Source organism: Symphalangus syndactylus, chromosome 11 (genome assembly GCF_028878055.3).
Source record: "Symphalangus syndactylus isolate Jambi chromosome 11, NHGRI_mSymSyn1-v2.1_pri, whole genome shotgun sequence".
In the NCBI taxonomy this organism is placed as follows: Eukaryota; Metazoa; Chordata; class Mammalia; order Primates; family Hylobatidae; genus Symphalangus; species Symphalangus syndactylus.
The window spans coordinates 18,167,938-18,186,669 of record NC_072433.2 but is presented as its reverse complement, the minus strand read 5'-3'; the positions used below and the strand labels follow the sequence as shown (position 1 = coordinate 18,186,669).

The 18,732-nt window shown below is 42.5% G+C and overlaps 1 protein-coding gene and 1 long non-coding RNA gene across 3 annotated transcripts; one reads left to right on the top strand and one right to left on the bottom strand.

Moving 5' to 3' along the window:
- Nucleotides 1-2,727: 2,727 nt before the first annotated feature.
- On the bottom strand, nucleotides 2,728-15,654 carry C11H5orf15 (chromosome 11 C5orf15 homolog). 2 transcript variants are annotated; one of them, XM_055298753.2, is made up of 3 exons: nucleotides 15,413-15,654; nucleotides 6,719-7,245; nucleotides 2,728-4,211 (listed from the first exon to the last, which is right to left on the bottom strand). In XM_055298753.2, the coding sequence occupies exons 1-3, from the start codon at nucleotides 15,549-15,551 to the stop codon at nucleotides 4,080-4,082; spliced, it is 798 nt and encodes a 265-aa protein (XP_055154728.1). In that variant the 5' UTR covers nucleotides 15,552-15,654; the 3' UTR covers nucleotides 2,728-4,079. The 2 variants fall into 2 exon arrangements, with proteins under 2 accessions (XP_055154728.1, XP_063467781.1); XM_063611711.1 differs by having other exon boundaries at nucleotides 15,255-15,592.
- LOC129493073 (uncharacterized) lies at nucleotides 15,520-17,162 on the top strand. Its single transcript, XR_008661026.2, has 2 exons — nucleotides 15,520-15,759; nucleotides 16,698-17,162. It is a non-coding gene; the product is annotated as an uncharacterized lncRNA (long non-coding RNA).
- The last annotated feature ends 1,570 nt before the right edge of the window (nucleotides 17,163-18,732 follow it).

Sequence of the window (18,732 nt, the reverse complement as noted above, 5' to 3'; positions counted from 1 at the left end):
TACTGGTCCAAAATCAGGCTCCCTTGAGCCACTTAAACAGCCTAGACAGCATGCCATTACCACAGACAGCTACTGAGATGTGAGTCAGAAACAGCTCCAGCTCTGAGCTCCAGTGGTGCAATTGGTTAGCGTGTGGTACTTACACAGAAATAGCCCTGGCTGCATTTCCAGAATCTGTCCCAGCAACTTCCGCTCCTAACGTCAAAATGAAAACAGAATCCAGCTAATTGAAGAGAACTACCCCATATATCCTGGCTCAAGCTGTGCTGGGTCAGGCCAGACTGACAACCTCAGGACAGCCTTCTTTTCTGTTCCCTTGGAAGACATTTGGTCCTCAAAAGAGTTTTAACCTTTTGAACTTCAGCTGGGAAGGATGAACTGCTTCACGCTGAACCCAGAAGGGAGGCAAACTGTTGCACCAGCAAACCAGGCTGAAAGAAGGCCGAAGGGCAAAGCCAGCCCTGCTCACCCCATCCCCCACACAGGGTGGGGGAGAACCGGAACATCAGCAGCAGGGCCGGCAGTGACGTCCTTCACCTTCAACAGGCAGCACCTGCTCTGATCAGAACCTGGGATTTGGAGGAAGGGGTGATATCTCATACAAGCTAGTGTGGGCTTTAGCTTCCCGTAGAATTGTGGATGTGCACATAAGGACTGACACGCTGTACTCAGCTCTGATCCCACACATGCATCTGTGTACCCAGGACGTTAGTAGTATTGGACTCTATGCAGACTATGTGATCTTGTGCAGAGCCTGAGTTGTCTTGGTTTTCTCCTCATCTAATTTCTCAAATACTTCATTGAATAACAATTTAAAGGGGCCTAGCAGGTGCCAGGTAGAGTAACGAGCTTGGGGCTGGAGAGGAATAAGAGCCAGTTCCTGTTCTCAAGCAACTCACTCGGTGGGGCAAACTACACACATTCCACAAGAGCTTGCACTCACCCTCAGGGGATCACGTTTAAAATCAAGAAAGCCCAGTCAAGGTATGTGGTATGGTTTAGACCTGTGCCCTGCCCAAACTTCATGTCGAACTGAAGTCCCCAGTGTTGGAGTTGGGGCCTGGTGGGAGATGACTGGATCATGGGGGTGGTTTTCTCATGGTTTAACACCATCTCCCTTGGTGCTGTTCTCATGATAGTGAGTTCTCATGAGATCTGGTGATTTAAAAGTGTATAGTAAAGCCAGGCACAGTGGCTCATGCCTGTAATCCCAACACTTTGGGAGGCCGAGGCGGGTGGATCACTTGAGGTCAGGAGTTCAAGACCAGCCTGGCCAACATGGTAAAACCCCATCTCTACTAAAAAAAAATAAAATACAAAATACAAAAATTAGCTGGGAGTGGTGGCAGGTGCCTGTAGTCCCAGCTACTCAGGAGGATGAGTCAGGAGACTCACTTGAACTCAGGAGGTGGAGGTTGCAATGAGCCAAGACTGCACCACTGCACTACAGCCTTGGTGACAGAGCGAGACTCTGTCTCAAAAAGAAAACAAAAAACTGTGAAGTACATTCCCCCTTACTCTCTCTTGCTCCTGTTCCTGTCAGGTGAGACAACTGCTCCCCTTTCGTCTTTCACAATGATGGTAAGCTTCCTGAAACCTCCCCAGAAGCTGAGCAGATGCCAGCATCATGCTCCCTCCACAGGCTGCAAAACTGTGAGCCAATTAAACTTCTTTTCTTTATAAATTATCCAGTCTCGCGTATTTCTATAGCAATGTGAGAACAGACTAATACAGCATGCCTGCCTGCCTGCCCAAATTCTAAATGTCTGTTTCTGTCTGCCCCACAAGTTCCAACACATTCCTTTTCAGCTAAGACACCAAAATCGGGTGCAGAGCTTCTGGTCTGTCCAGAAAGTGAGTCTAGGAGAAAGGAGCGATAACACCACACAGGAGGAGGTGGCATGAGGTTGTGAGGCTCAACCGTGGCCCCTGGGTGCCTAGTCCCTAGCACTAGCACCTAGTGCTCAAGTGCCTCTGTGAGACTCCAGCAGCAATTTTTTTTTTTTTTAGAAGGAGTCTGGCTCTTTCACCCAGGCTGCAGTGCAGTGGCGTGATCTCGGCTCACTGCAGGCTCTGCCCCCCGGGGTTCACGCCATTCTCCTGCCTCAGCCTCCCACGTAGCTGGGACTACAGGCGCCTGCCACCTCACCCGGCTAATTTTTTGTATTTTTAGTAGAGACAGGGTTTCACCGTGTTAGCCAGGATGGTCTCGATCTCCTGTCTTCGCAATCTGCCCGCCTCGGCCTCCCAAAGTGCTGGGATTACAGGCGTGAGCCACCGCGCCCGGCCTCCAGCGGCATTTTTAATCAATGTATGATCTGATGCTCCAAAAGTCTGAGGCTACTTAATTGCAGCACTGTGACCTAGGTGGCTGGACCACCAGGAAGTACCCAAGAATCCCCAATCCACTAAGGGGGATGAGCCTCCACACTTGGGGAGCCTTCCATCCCAGATAGGGACCCCAGGATGCTAGAAAGAACACACTGATTTAGCCACTTTGCTTTCCTTTGCCATCCTACTTTGCTACAGTTTTCAATAAACTTCAGTACCTAGCAGTAAGTTGGACCCAAAGAAGAATTTAGAAATGTAAGTGGAATTCATAGAGGCAGAGTTGCACTGCTGAGAGGGACACCTGCAAGTGAGTCAGGTTAAATTGCTCCCAGACATACGCTACTCCCCATCACCACCTAAATGTCATGACTGAAATGAAACACACTCGTGAAATCATAGATTTATATCTTTGCCATTTATTTTTTAAAATCTTATTCAAAATATTAAATAATAGTTTCAGATATGAAAAAAATTACTGCAATAAAACGGTTCAGGGGTATTTCCATTGTGCTTCCCTTCCCTATTAGGAAAGTACACTGTCCGCCCAAGAGACAGGATGGACGGCCTTCTTCCAGCTCTACATAAAGCGCAAGCCCACTGGCTCACCCGGGTCCTGCTTAACATATATTAGGGCTATGTTTTCTAAAAAGCTGTAGTGACACTCGTAAGTCAACCATGGTTCAAATCACATATTTACATATTGATCAATTCTTTATGATAGAAAGACAGACATAAACGAATCCCATAGTAAATACTTTCCAGTTGCCACAAAAAACAAAAACAAAGAAAACAAGTGTGGGGGAAAAAAGGTCCTTGTACACAAATATCCTTTATGTATACAAACAACTTCATTCAGGTATAATTTTAATTTGAAAGACCTAGATACAGTATTATTTAAGTGATAATGGCCCCTAAGATTTATTCAAATTTACTGTAAAATAATAAACGAAGTAAACGAATCTGATATAATTTTAAACTCTGCTCATTGCTTGAAACCTTGGAGAAACCCATGCTATAATCAATTGCTAACTAAAAGCAATTGTACATGTATTTAACATTTTACTAGTTTCTGCTTCTGAATTTAATATAGTAATTCCAACCAAAAAAATAGTATCTCTGTAACATTTTATCTATGTCCACTGCAAGCTGCAGAGTCTCTGTTGCCAAGATTTCTTGACACATTTAATGTTTTACCTAAAATTGTGGTCAGATTGAGCAATATCATTATCCTAAATTATGTTTAAATTATCTAAAAATATCCAAAGCAGTTTTCTTGAAAGAAAAAAAAATATTACTCAAATCCAAAGCATTATCACACATATCCTTGTACATTACAGTTTGGGAACAAAAAAAAAATATGTGGATAAAAAATAGTATTTGAATGGCAGAGAATGAATGTGAGTCAGCAGTAACAGATATGTCAGAATTTAGTTACAAGCTTGGGATCTTTTAAAAGTAGCATCACTAATACTCCCAGAAGAAGCATAATAAATCTAAAACAATAAAAACTAACAGTGTAAATATAAGGTAATGTTTAACTCACATTCTGGACACCCGATTAAACTCAGCTCTAAAAGTACAGATAAAAAATTATATACTCATTTGTGACATTTAATTTCCAAAGCACCAAGGCAAAAGAGAGACTCACCTCTCATTTAAGTACCAATTGCCTATGGCAAACATCTGCACTATATCATATAAAAAGTCAAGCAAATAAAATTACATAAGCAAATTCAAATCACAGTGCTTTAAAAAATATAATCATTGGTAATCTTCAAAGAAGGCATTGCCTCATTAACATTCTGATCTAGGCGATGGTATTCCACTGTTTTGGAACAAAGGCCATCACGCCATTTCCTGCTTTGAACCAGAAGAAAAATCTGGAAAACAAAAGTCATTAAATCGGCAAAAGAGAAAACAGAGAATATGGTAAACATTTGTATAACAAGTAAAATATCTTTCTTCTAGGTTTCTAAATATAAAACACAAAATATCAACAATAAAAAAAGCTATTTTAGGCCGAGGCAGGCAGATCACTTGAGCCCAGGAGTCCGAGACCAGCCTGGGCAACATGGTGAAACACCATCTCTACAAAAAATATAAAATTAGCCAGGCATGGAGGCGCTTGCCTGTAGTCCCAGCTACTCAGGAGGCTAAGATGGAGGATCACTTGAGCTCAGGAGGCAGAGATCACAGTACACCACAACACTCCAGCCTGGGTGACAAAGCAAGACCCTGTCTCAAAAAAAAAAAAAAAAAAAAAAGCTATTTTGCTTTCCATCTTGTAAACAAGGCTAAACAGTGCTTCTCAAATTTCAGTATATATAGGAATGTTTGTTAAAGACTCAGATTCCTAGGCTCTATCTTCAGAGACTGAGTTAGTACTTGAGGTGGAGCCCAGGAACCTACTTGTTTAACAAGTCCCTTAGATGTTCATAATAGAGATGGCCAAACACTAAACAGTGGGTTATAATATCAGCAGCACTCAAGGTTCTGTCTACCCATAAACACTTACAAAGCTAGCAATATATCACTAAATACAAATAACCAGAACAGTTGTTGGTTTGCTTTTTTTTGAACTGCTATTAGAGTCACTGATTCTCAAAGCAGGAAGACATTTTGAAATTATCAGGTCCAGTTTCACTATTTGTCAGATAAGGAAATCAAGGCCCCGAAGGGGAAGGTGGTTTTCAGGGTTACAAAGCAAGTTACAATAAAGTCAAGAACTGAGACTTCCTGACCAGTAAGTATTAAAAAGGAACTGTGTGTTTGATTTCCCTTTAAGTATTTTAAAAGACTTAACTATTCAGCTTTGGGACTGTACAGTGCCAACATGTACCCTCACACTAAATGTGATGTATCCTGTCCTATAGATGTCTCTTGTGCCTCATGTAATCCGGCAAACTGGTACCAGCACAGAAATGTTCATCACAATATTATTTCTGAACCAAAAATTGTAAACGATGAATCCATTATGTTTTTAGCCAGGCACAGTGGCTCACACCTATAATCCCAATTACTTGGGAGGCTGAGGTGGAAGGATTACTTGAGGTCAGGAGTTCACCAGCATGGACAACATAGCAAGATCCTGTCTCAAAAAAAAAAAAATGTTTTTAAAGACTATTAAGGATATGGAAAATGCTCATGATTGGTCAGGACACAAAACTCTATGAGATAGGCTGGGTGCGGTGGCTCACGCCTGTAATCCCAGCATTTTGGGAGGCTGAAGTGAGTGGATCACTTGAGGCCAGGAGTTTGAGACCAGCCTGGCCAACATGGCAAAACCCTGTCTCTACTAAAAATACAAAAATTAGCCAGGCGTGGTGGCCTGTGCCTATAGTCCCAGTTACTCAAGAGGCTGAGGCATGAAAATTGCTTGAACCTGGGAGGTAGGTGGAGGTTGCAGTGAGCCGAGATCGCACCACTGCTCTCCAGCCTGGGAGACAAAGTGAGACTCTTATCTCAAAAAAAAACAAAACAAAACAAAAAAAAAAACTCTGTGAGATAAAATTCATTAAAAATCATAACATACACCTATATATATAAATTATATGCACATTTATAGACCAGAAATACACCAAAATGTTAATGCTGAGAAGTAGTTTAAAATTTCTTTTCTAAACTCTTCTGTTTTCTGAACTCCCTAAAATAAACGTGTAACACTTTATAACCAGAAAAAAAATCAAAAGATTAAGTTCAATGTTAATAAATTAAAAGACAAATATTAAATTAACACTTTCTCCACAAGTATTCCTACTGAAGTAATGATGCCAAATTAAGACATAAACTCTTAAAAAAAAAAAATCACTGGGCTTTGGTATTACTCATTAAGAAATAGGACTATTTCTTTTTTTAGAAGTACATACATTCAAGCATTCTGTCTGTAGTGGGTTAAAATACGCAATAGATTTACATGCTGATTAGACATCTCAATATTTTACTATGAATTTAAACTTCACCGAAAAAAAGGAAAGAGGGCTGGGCATGGTGGCCCATGTCTGTAATCCCAACACTTTGGGAGGCTGAGGCGGGAGGACTGCTTGAGCCTGGGAGTTCAAGACCAGCCTGGGCAACATAGCAAGACCTCGTCTCTACAAATAATAATAATTTTTAAAATTTTAATTTAATAATTTTTAAAAATTAGCCGAGTGTGGTAGTGTGCATCTGTAGTTCCACCTACTCGAGAGGCTGAGGGAAGAGAATCACTTAAGCCTAGGAGGTTGAGGCTCCAGTGAGCTGTGATTGTGCCACTGTACTCCAGCCTGGGTGACAGAGTGAAAATCCACTACACCTTTTTTTGAAAAAAAAAAAAAAAAAAAAAAGAACCACGAATCATCAAAAGCATTATGACTGAAATAATAAAGGGCTAAAAAAATCCCAAACCTACCTTCCTTTTGTTGTGATATGTAATGTAAACAACAGCAATGCAAAAAGCAAAAATAATAAGATGAAAAAAGAAATGGCTGTCTTCCTCTTCTATATTTGAGGATGGCATCTTAAAAGATTTCACTGACTGTTCAATTTCCATGTAACCCCTGTTTTCTTCCAAGGTGTCATCAGACTCGTCGTCGTCCCTGGGGCCCGTGGTCCAGTCATAGTCTGGCTCTCCATAATCGCCATTGTCCAGAGTGTCTTTGGCTGTGGATGGAGAACTGTTCAGCATGAGAAGATCCTCCTCCTCTATACTAGGATCTTCATTGTTATCAGCTTCCTCTGGAGACAGAGGAGTAGGCGAGGGATGAGGGGCCACAGATGCTCCTCCACTTTTCTCGGTACTCGTCGTGGGAGGGAGGGTGGTGCTGATTTGGGAAATAGAAGGTTTGGTTTGGTTTTCATGTGCTAAAGCATTCACATTTGGGGTAGAAATATGTGAGTTGAGTACGGTTGGGCTCGGTGAATCAGTCCGTGATACAACTGAAACAAACAAAGCATATCAAACTGAAATCTCCAACTTTATCTCCACCAAGCTAAAAGCATATTTACCCAAATTTTACACTAAGCATTCCTCTCTGCTACATTCCTATAACTTTCTCGAAAACTAGTTATTAAGTCTCAATAGCCAGCAATCAGTTACATTTCTTCTTAGTCAGTCATTCTTCAGATAATAACTGCTTTGCTAGATACTAACAACTTAAGCAGCATAAAAGACCTACTGCATTATACAGCCTGCCACCAAAAGAAAAGAAAAAGGTCTGACTTTAGGTCATAATGGCAAAGTTCACATACAGCCCTCACCCATCCCCTCTGTTTTCATTTCATAAAGGGTGTGGATTTCAGTTACCTTTTCCAGACTCTACCTGATCCCTAGAACAGAACAAAAAGTGGCTGATTCTCACTCAAGTAGGTCCCAAAAAAGATATGGAGTTTGGACCTAAATACTTTCAACACAACATAACAAATCCAGGGGAAGCTATAAGCGTGCTGTAGACAGTAATTCTAAGTGATACTTGAACTAGAGGACTCCCTCTCCTAAATTAAAAAAAAAAGAAGGATCCTTACAAAGAAGAAAAAACTTCTAAAGGAGAAGCATCCGAAACGGGAACCTGAGAGCTAAGTGACAACTAGACTATTTTGAAGATGGGGGAAGGCATCTGTTTCCCTGTGCTGCTACCTACTCAGCATAGTTTACTAAAGGTAAAATTCTCTACATAAGAATTCTTATTATTCTTTTACCAAGAAGAATGAATAGAGGAAGATTCAACAGAGGAATCCCTGCCGAAATTTAACCGTCTCTAATTTATAATCTAATGTAGTATCTGTTGAAGAACTTCAAGGACCTCTACCACACTAAAAAAAACAAACAAAAAAAACCTGTCATGTGAGATCTAAACATATTCAGACAATATTTTAAAGTCTATCACATTAAAGTAAAATATTTTATAGGGGTAAGATTAAACCAAGTCATTCTAGTGCTTTCACAAACATATGCATTCACACAAGTTAACAATCTAACAGACAACCCTTTCTTCATGTGAATTCACTCTGGTTTGTGTACCACAGTTGACATCCATTTTGTGTCGGAAAAAAGAAACAGCTGGTGTCAATTAGAATGAACAGAGGCTCTCAGAAAAATAATGTAGTAAGTTAGTAAAAAAAAAAAAAAAAAGGCCAGACCCAGTGGCTCACGCCTATAATCCTAGCACTTTCGGAGGCCGAGGCGGGCAGATCACAAGGTCATGAGATCGAGACCACGGTGAAACCCCATCTCTACTAAAAACACAAAAAATTAGCCGGGCGTGGTGGCGGGCGCCTGTAGTCCCAGCTACTCGGAGAGGCTGAGGCAGGAGAATGGCGTGAACCCGGGAGGCGGAGCTTGCAGTGAGCTGAGATTGCGCCACTGCACTCCAGCCTAGGCAACAGAGCGAGACTCCATCTCAAAAAAAATAAATAAATAAAAAATAAAAATTATTATTTTCTGATACATTAAATTTTCCTCCCAAAGTACAAAAAACATTTTTTAAAATAAAATTGAAAATTGAAATAAGTGGGAGCCAACTAACTAAACTTTTAAAGAACAGTTTTTCTATGGGTGAGTACCTTTAAAGGACACAAGCTGATAGGGTGGGAATGATTATAAAGAAATTTCCACCACGCAGTATAGAATTCACAGTCATCTGCAAATCCCTTCTTTCACCCTTCGCTTTCTTATTACTGAAACCTGACTCTCCCTTAAGGACATTTTCCTTTCAGCTCGTTTAAGTAATAGCTGTTTTTTCTCCCACATCCTCGAACCACTGAGTCTCGAGGAGGCACAGTTCTCCTCATTGCCCTTTTCTGACCATTCTCCCGTTCTTCTCCCTAAAGGCCTCTAGCTTTGATTCTCTTATCTTAAGCTATAATGCACTAACTTAACTTTCATCCACCAACTCCAAAGTCATGCCTCCTAATTCTTAATGATCTTTAGCTCCTGGCTCTAGAGTTCACTCAATCTAAGACAAGTACTCCTGCCTTGATTTAAAAATCTTTGACCTCCTCTCTTCTCATGAGCTAGCCCTCCTCTTTACCTCAGCCACTCACTCTCAAAGTCATTATTTATTATCACAATTCTTCCATAATCTCAATTTCATGCATTCTACTTGCTGGCAAGACCTCCTATCCTTCCAGTTCATTCCCTGGTATTCTCAATCCATCAACACCTACAACCCTCTAGTCCTTTTCATTCCTTTACAGTCACCATCAAAACTTGCCCAATACACTCTCTTCTCTCTTTATCCAGATTCAATTCTGTGTCAGCTATTATAATTGCTTTATAATCACTCTCTTACATCCATCTTCAATTCCCTTCCCCCTTGTCCACTTTGACCCATTCACTTGGTGAGACGACACTCATCCCTAGTTATTAATAAATCAAGCTCTCTGACTACTCACATCTGCACCCAGCAGCTGAACATGGCTGGAAAAAATATACAACCATGCCACTGTTTTCATTTCATTTTAAATTCAATGCCAAAGATTCAGGTGTATGTTTAAAGCTGTTGGCAATTAAAATTGTTGGCAATTATATTTTCCTAGTCCATTTACCCTTCTACTCTCTTAGGACACCAATCACATTTTCCTCTACCCACAAACTTCAAATGTCTTCTCTGTTATCCTCATTTTCAACTGATGACATCACTTCCTAACTTTTCTGAGAAAAATTAAAAGAACTTCCAAGAACTACCAGAATTCTAGACTCATAAATCCAACCACCTACTTGACATCTCCTCTTAGATGTCTGACATTCACATTAATATGTTCAAAATGAATTCTGGCTGGCTTTCAGGAAGACAAACACACTCTTCCCTATTTCTTCCACTAATAACAACTAAAAGCTCTGGATATTATGTATAAAATAACACAAGAACACTCTGAAAGGTGGAAAGAACTGGGTAGAACAGTTAGAGACCTCAGGATATGTGAAATAACATGGTGGTGACTTCCTTAGGTTTTTCTTTTTACCTCATATATCCCAGGCTAAAGACAAAAAATAAAAATGGCAGACTTCAGCTCTAACATATCCATAGTGCAGTAAATGTAAATGACCTAAATACATCAATTAAAAAACAGAGATTGGCAGACTCAACTACATGATGTCCATAGAAAGCTCATTTTATTTTATTTTATTTGAGACAGGGTCTCGCTTTGTCACTCAGGCTGGAGTGCTGCACAAACATATTCATAGCAGCTTTATTCATAATAGCCAAAAACTGGAAACAAGCAGGCACCCTTCAACAGATAAATAAAGTGTAGTCTACCTATACCATAGAATATTAGTCAGCAATTTAAAGGAACAAACGACCAGGACCGGTGGCTCACACCTGTAATCCGGGCACTTTGGGAGGCCGAGGCGGGTGGATCACAAGGTCAGGAGTTCGAGACCAGCCTGACCAAAATGGTGAAACCCTGTCTCTACCAAAAATACAAAAATTAGCCGGGTGTGGTGGTGTGCACCTATAATCCCAGCTACTCTGGAGGCTGAGACAGGAGAACTGCTTGAACCCGGGAGGCGGAGGTTGCAGTGAGCCAAGGTCATGCCATTGCACTCCAGCCTGGAGTGCAAGACTTTGTCTCGAAAAAATAAAAGTTAAAATTTAAAAAGGAACAAACTATTGACACATGCAACAACCTAGGTGAATCTTCAGAGAATTATGCTAAGTGAAAAAAGTCAATCCCAAAAGTTACATACTGTATGATTCCATTTATGTAAGATTCTCAAAATTACCAACTTATACAAATGGATAATTTGTGGTTGCCAGGAGTTCAGGAGGGGTGAGGTAGGAGGGAAGTGGGGTGGCTTTATAAGGGCAATGTGAGATATCCTTGTGGTGATGGTAATGCCCCGTATTTTCACTGTACCAATGTTAATATCCTGGTCGTGATATTGCACTATTGTTTTGAAAGACGTTACTATTAGGAAAACTGGGTAGGGGATATGCAGGATCTCTATAGTATTTCTTACAACTGCAAGTGAATCTATAATTATCTCAAAATAAAAAGTTTAAATAAATTCCTATGCCCCACTCAAAAAACAAAAAAACTTGTTCTACCTAGTCTCCATCTCAATTAATGGCAACTACATTTTTCTAGTTACTAAAACTAAAAACCTTGGAGCTGTCATTGTTTTAACATCCCACATCCAATCTGTTATTCTGACATATGCAGCATTTGAGGGCTTTTCACCCTCCACTGCTCCTGCCTGGTCCAAGTAACCATTATCTCACATGGATTATTACAATAGCTTCCTAATTCATCTGCCTGCTTCTACCCTAACTTCTACTGTCTATACTCAACACAGCAGCCAGAGTCATTCTGTAAAAACTTAAATCAAATGTTACTCCTCTATTTAAGACCCTCCAGGGCCATCCATTTCTCACAAAAGTGAAAGTTTTTATAATAGCCTTCAAGATCCTACATGATCTGGCCCCCATTACCTCACTCTCATTATCTTACTAATCTCCCTAACAGCTCTATCCCCATTACCTACTTAATAGATAGCAGGCACTCAATAAATATCTATTGAATATGCTCTCGATTCAACTCTCACCACAAATCCCACACCACATCCCACATAGCATCTATGCACCTACTGCACTCCCTCAAGAGCCCATCCCGTGGTTCTCAGCAAAACGCCACTCATTCTTCTAAGGATACCCCCAATATCACCCTATTCATTGTTTAACTCCAATACCTAGCACCAAGTAGGAGCAGAATATGTATTAGTCAAACAGTAAAATCTTGGAAGTAATACACAAATACAGCACAAGAAAAAACAAATAATTGATCTGAAACATGTAATACAAAGGCTATCAACTTACTCAAACTCCTCTCCTTCAAATCAGAGAAGTTGATTAAGTCAGATATGAAGAGTATTCAGAACAAAGGTACAACTCTGACTTTACGGATTTAACTGTTGACCTTCTATGAGTATATAAATAAGACTTCTAAATCTTCCCTTTCCTAACTGATATTACCTCTCTAGTTGAAGCTTAACATTTTAAAAATAAAGCTTGGGCCAGACATGGTGGCTCACGCCTGTAACCCTAGCACTTTGGGAGGCTAAGGCAGGCAGATCGCTTAAGCACAGGAATTCAAGACCAGCCTGGCCAACATGGCAAAACCCATCTCTACAAAAATACAAAAATTGGCTGAGCACGGTGGCAGGCACCTGTGGTCCCAGCTATTCAGGGGGCTGAAGTGGGAGGACTGCTTGAGCCCAGGAGGCGGAGGTTTTAATGGGCCAAGTTTGTGCTACTGCACTCCAGCCCGGGCGACAGAGCAAAACCCTGTCTCAAACAAACAAACAAAAAAGGCCGGGCACGGTGGCTCAGGCCTGTAATCCCAGCACTTTGGGAGGCCAAGGCGGGCGGATCACGAGGTCAGGAGATTGAGACCATCCTGGCTAACACGGTGAAACCCCGTCTCTACTAAAAGTACAAAAACTAGCCGGGTGTGGTGCACGCCTGTAGTCCCAGCATGCTCGGGAGGCTGAGGCAGAAGAATCACTTGAAACCAGGAGGCGGAGGTTGCAATGAGCCGAGAGCGCGCCACTGCACTCCAGCCTGGCGACAGACTCAAAAAAAAAAAAAAAAAAAACTTTATAAATTTAATTCTCCCCTCCTACTGGTCCCTTTTTAAAAACTGCCCTAAAATAAAACTATATCAGCATTTCTTAAACTTAAGAATGCAGAGGACCCCGAGAACTCATTCACACACTGGTTTGAGAAACAATGCCTTAAAAATGAAATGCATTATACATTAAGTTTAGGTGATCATTTGGGGACAATATAATCGCAAATATAGAGAAGCAGGCATTTCTGAAATGGCATGACCAAGAATTAGTCACCCAGTGATCCAAACTGCTTATGTTAATTTTAGACTTGATCAAACAAAAACACAAAACAAAAATTCTTACACACTGACAAGCATATAACCAAGCATTGACAGTTTTTAAAACCTAATATGGAACAAATTTAAATAAATCTAATGTGGTAACCTTCTAACCTTTGTAAACTCACTTGAAATTTGGAACTCAACACATTCTAGGCTAATTTTCTTATTACAGGAGTGACTACTTTGAAATTATAAGGTATGCTTACAAAAAATACTTATATCCCAAGCTACACTGTAGTGCAATGGGGCTGCTCGCCTATTAAAGACATGTATGTTCATTTTCATTTAGGTTCTTTTCAGGACAGAATAATCTGAATTTATGACATTTTAAACTGGTGTATGTAAAGACTTAATTTAAAAGATAAAGATTCTCTAAAATGTCTCAGTATAGTTAGAACAATATTTATAGGGATCTAACAAATAAAAGCAGAGACTAAAGGACACAACACTCCACATTCTGCCTCACTGCTTGCCCAATTTTCAACCATCTCTTAGGGGAAAAAAAGCTGTTTCTGAAACTACAGTTGCCAGATATACATCCCTTAAGCATTCCAGCAGGAAATATAAATGTTTGTGTTTTATTTTTTTAGATGATTAAATGGCCAAAACAATTAAGCTACTTAAGTACTTTAGGAACGGGTATATCTGCATCAACCAGGGAAATCCTCATTACATTTCACTAATGATGAAAGGGCCTTAGGAAATGGACAGCAGTCCTTCCTCAGAGACTGCAAAGACTTCTGGGAGGGCGTCCAGTTAGCAACACTGAAATGTTGCTGAGGAAACATAAGTATGTACCCGCAGTACTGTCGCAGAGCAATGTAGGGCTGTACAGGCCCTGTTGGCAAGAAGGAAAACACTATACCAGGTCACATTGTTTTGCAGCTGAAAATTCAAATTTAGGGAGAAACGCAGGATTGTGTCTTGGCCTGAAAGAAAAATGGGACTACTAAACAAAATACCGTTTAATCCTTACTAGTTCTTTTTTTTTTTTGAGACGGAGTCTCGCTCTGTCGCCCAGGCTGGAGTGCAGTGGCACAATCTCGGCTCACTGCAAGCTCCGCCTGCCGGGTTCACGCCATTCTCCTGCCTCAGCCTCTCCGAGTAGCTGGGACTACAGGCGCCCGCCACCACGCCCGGCTAATTTTTTGTATTTTTAGTAGAGACGGGGTTTCACCGTGGTCTCGATCTCCTGACCTCGTGATCCGCCCGCCTCGGCCTCCCAAAGTGCTGGGATTACAAGCGTGAGCCACCTCGCCCGGCCTCCTTACAAGTTCTTAATAGTGGATTTTTCCCACCAAGTATCAGGCACTGGTTTACAGATTTCCTAATTTCTCAATAAAAGCCTTCAATCTCTTGATTTCACCATGCAACATTTGCAAGAAATGAAATCTTTTATCAATCGAATCCTACAGATCCATTAAAATGAGGCAGGGTTATCCTGGTTAACTCGGAACACAGGGAAGAGGAATCATGATCTCCCTTGTCTCCAAACTCCTCTCTGCCTCCCAAGCCTTCAGCGGCTCAACGCCCCAGTATTCTGAATCTTTATCAAACACCAGAACCTCCCAGGCTTCAAATATGCACCAGAACCAAGACAACTCTTTCCCTTTCACTTTCCCTCTCGGAAATATTCCATTGGCTCAGTCCAGTCACTGGATTACTGCCCCTGCCCGCCTCGGTCTTTACCACTGACCTCTCCCATTCTGGAAAACCCGCACATTTCCTTGGTCCTGCAAGATTCCTGAGTCCCCCAAACTCAGGACCCTTTCCAGACACCACACCCCCAGCCCCGGCCACCTCCTCAGCCCCTGTCGCCACCCTCTCTTCTAGAGCCTCCTAACTTTCCGATCCAAGAAATTTTGGAGACCCCACCACCGCCATTCCTTGTGGCAGCCCATTCTTCAACGACCTCTAGGCGCCAACACCACTCCTCCCTCCCCGCCCATCTACACACCCTGCTCCCTGCTCCCTGGGTTCCTGCATCTCTCAGGGACCCCACTTCTCAGGCCCCTTGGAGACCCTACCACCTTGGACCCCTTCAGACACCATACCCTCCGTCCTCAGGCCCGCGGAGACCCTGCCCCAACCAGACACCGCCGTCTGCTCCTGACACTCGGAATCGCCCATTCCCTGGCCGGGCCTGTCTCCTGCCCTGCGCCCGAGCCCTCCTAGCCTTCCTAAGCCCGCACTGCCGCCGCGCCCCCTTTACCACTGGATAGAGCGGCGGACACAAGCAGGAGCGCCAAGACCAGCGGCCGCGCCAACCCCACAAGGGCTTGGATGGCCGACCCGGGCAGCAGTTTCGCTTGTGCTGGCCCCCTCATCCTCTTCAGGGCGGCAGCGGCCATAACCGACTCGGCTGGGAGCCTGCGCTGTTGCTAGGCTCTACGCCATGAGGTCAGACGCCGCGGCCCTCGGCACTTACGTCCCAGCGTGGTGACGTCGAAGCCTGGAGACGTGCTCTGGAAACCGGAATAAGAAGGAAGGACTGCAGGGAGGAGGGAGTTGCAGCAAGGCGAAAGTGGGGACCACCACATACTTGGCTGCGGGTTAAAGGTAGGGTGTGACGTGCTGAAGAGGGCCAAAGCGAGCCCCTCCCTGCCGCCTGCATGATTGGGTACTATACAGCCAAAAAAAGCGTTTTTAGCCATTTTAAAAAGGAAGATCCAGCTGTTGAATAGACTGATCACGAAAGCGAAGTAACTGCTCTTTTCTCTCTCAAAGGCGAAAGAAACACAAATGTTAAGTAGTCCTATTTGGGTGATGGGATTCTAAGTAATTTTTTAAAATCTTTCCCGACAGTCATTTATTTTTTTCAACAAAGATTTAGCACCTCTCCCTATTTAAGATACAGCAGTGAACAAAAAGAACCCCCCCCCCGCGCCTTGGCAGTTTATTTTCTTGTGAGGACGACTATGGTGTGAAATACACACTATACAAGATGATAAAGATATTATGGACCGGCCCTAGTGCAGTGGCTCCCAGCACTTTGGGAGGCCGAGGAGGGCGGATCACCTGAGGTCAGGAGTTCGAGACCAGCCTGGCCAACATGGAGAAACCCCGTCTCTACTAAAAATACAAAAATTAGCCAGGCGTGGTGGCGCGTGCCTGTAATCGCAGCTACTCGGGAGGCTGAGGTAGGAGAATCGCTGTAACCCGGGAGGTGGAGGCTGCAAGGAGCCGAGATGCCACTGCACTCTAGCCTGGGCCACGGACTCCGTCTCAAAAAAAAAAAAAAAAAAGAAAAGAAGGTAGCTAGGAAGTAGAGGTGAGGGGCTGCCATTGAAAATAACTTCCAGATTTCCTAAAATAAGCTTCTCTTTTTAAATTTTGTTACTTCAAATCCCCAGTATCTAAAAATGCAAACTTACAAACTTCCAAGTTCACCTAGGGCCCTGGCGCCATACTTTGCTCTGTGTGTACGTTCTGTGAATGTCTCCGTAATAAACAGATACAGGCTTCAATTCATAAAAGTTTCATTTGATCAATTTCAGGAAAATCAATGTGACGTTAAGCAAGACATTTATTGTGCCCACAGCTTCACCATTCTCGTCTCTATGATTCCCTGCGAAGATTGCTGTTATCCCCCAGAGACACAGCTGAGCTGTCTCTCTAAAGGGCCTGTGTTCTACTCCTGAATCTGGTTTCCCCTAAGCTTTTATCTCACCCTGGTGACAGCTCAGAAACACACAAACTCTGTGTTAAGAAAACTAAGAAGTCATTCATCTGCACATTTCCCGAAATCCCCCAGAAGCCCATATTAGACTGAATGGTGTCCTTATTGCAAACTCTCCACCTTAGCCAAGGTGCAAAGTCCTCCCAGTCCCCCAGGAGCTTCCCTTCTCTGAGCTGTACTTAAGTTTTCTGTAAAACCACTCAGTTCAACAAATGAGCTTCTCAATCTTAGTTTCTGCTTGTTGACTTTAAAGTTCATCTATAATAAACACACTGCAGTCCTCTTCCCTGACTCATTGTCCACTTTGTCCATTTGTGTCCTCATACCAGATTGTCTCAATTCTCTTAACTGGTGAGATATTATGAACTCAAAGCATTTTGCACAATGATATTCCAACATGCTGCATGCAACAGGCAGACAATAAGTAACTAGTGAGGGAAATATTCTCTCATACTCAAGAGAACCCTTTATACATTTTTAAATATTTTAGGGCCAGGCATGGTGGTTTATGCCTGTAATCCCAAGTACTCGGGAGGCTGAGATGGGAGGATCACTGGAGCCCAGGATTTCAAGGCTGCAGTGAGCTATGATGACAGTGCACTTCAGCCTGGGTGACAGAGTAAGACTCTGTCTCTAAAAGTAAAATATCTTAATACTGTACCTGACATCTGACTAGATGTAGCCAGCAACCACTATGTGCCATACTCTCTGGATAAATTCTATGAACATTCACTTAGAAATAGCTGCAAGTCCCTGAAGACAGTATGACAAATACTGAGACCCACAGTCTTTGGGTGATCAGTTGCATAAAATGCTAAAAATAGATGGTTCCTGTTTTGAATGTCACTTTCAAACAGAAAAAAAAGGAATTCTGAAAAATCATGAATGGAAAAAAATGTTCATATTTGTTGAAGCTGGATCATGCATAGAGTTTATTACTATTTGTGTTTCCACAATAGGCTGGACGTGGTGGCTCACACCTGTAATCCCAGCACTTTGGGAGGCCGAGGTGAGCAGATCACCTGAGGTCAGGAGTTTGAGACCAGCCTGACCAACATGGAGAAACCCCGTCTCTACTTAAAATATAAAATTAGCCAGGTGTGGTGGCACATGTCTGTAATCCTAGCTACTTGGGAGGCTGAGGCAGGAGAATCACTTGAACCCAGGAGGCGGAGCTTGCAGTGAGCAGACATTGCACACCATTGCATTCCAGCCTGGGCAACAAGAATGAAACTCCCCCTCAAAAAAAAATCCACAATCAAGTTATTAAAAACATATAAATATATGGGAGAATTCCAAAATCACCCCTTCCCATGACCCATATGGAGGGACCTACAAATATGAAAGGATATTACCAGTGATTAGGTCACTTTACCTGGCAGTTAACTTGAAGAAAGGGAGCTTACCCTCGGTGGGCCTAACCTAATCAGGTGAGTCCTTAAAAGGGTTGGGGCTCTTCCTGGAGGAGACTGGAAGTGTGAGAGGGACTTCACATGAGGGAGTTTTTCTGTTTCTGGCTTTGGCGATGGAGGGGACCACATGGCAAGGAATGCTGGCATCCTCTGAGCACTGAGAGTGGCTCAGCCAACAAAGAAATAGGGACCTCTATCCTACAACTGAAAATAACTGAATTCCACCAGAACCCTGAAAGCCTGGAAGAGGACGCCAAGCCCCCAGATAAAATGAGAAGACAGCCCGGTCGCCACCCTAATTCCAGCATTGTGAGAAGCTAAGCAGAGCCCAGGCAGGTATGCACACCTGCCTCGCTTTGACCTGCAGAACTGTGACATAAATGGGTGTTGTTTTAAGCTGCTAAATTTATGGTAATCTGTTGTACAGCGAGTGAAAACGAG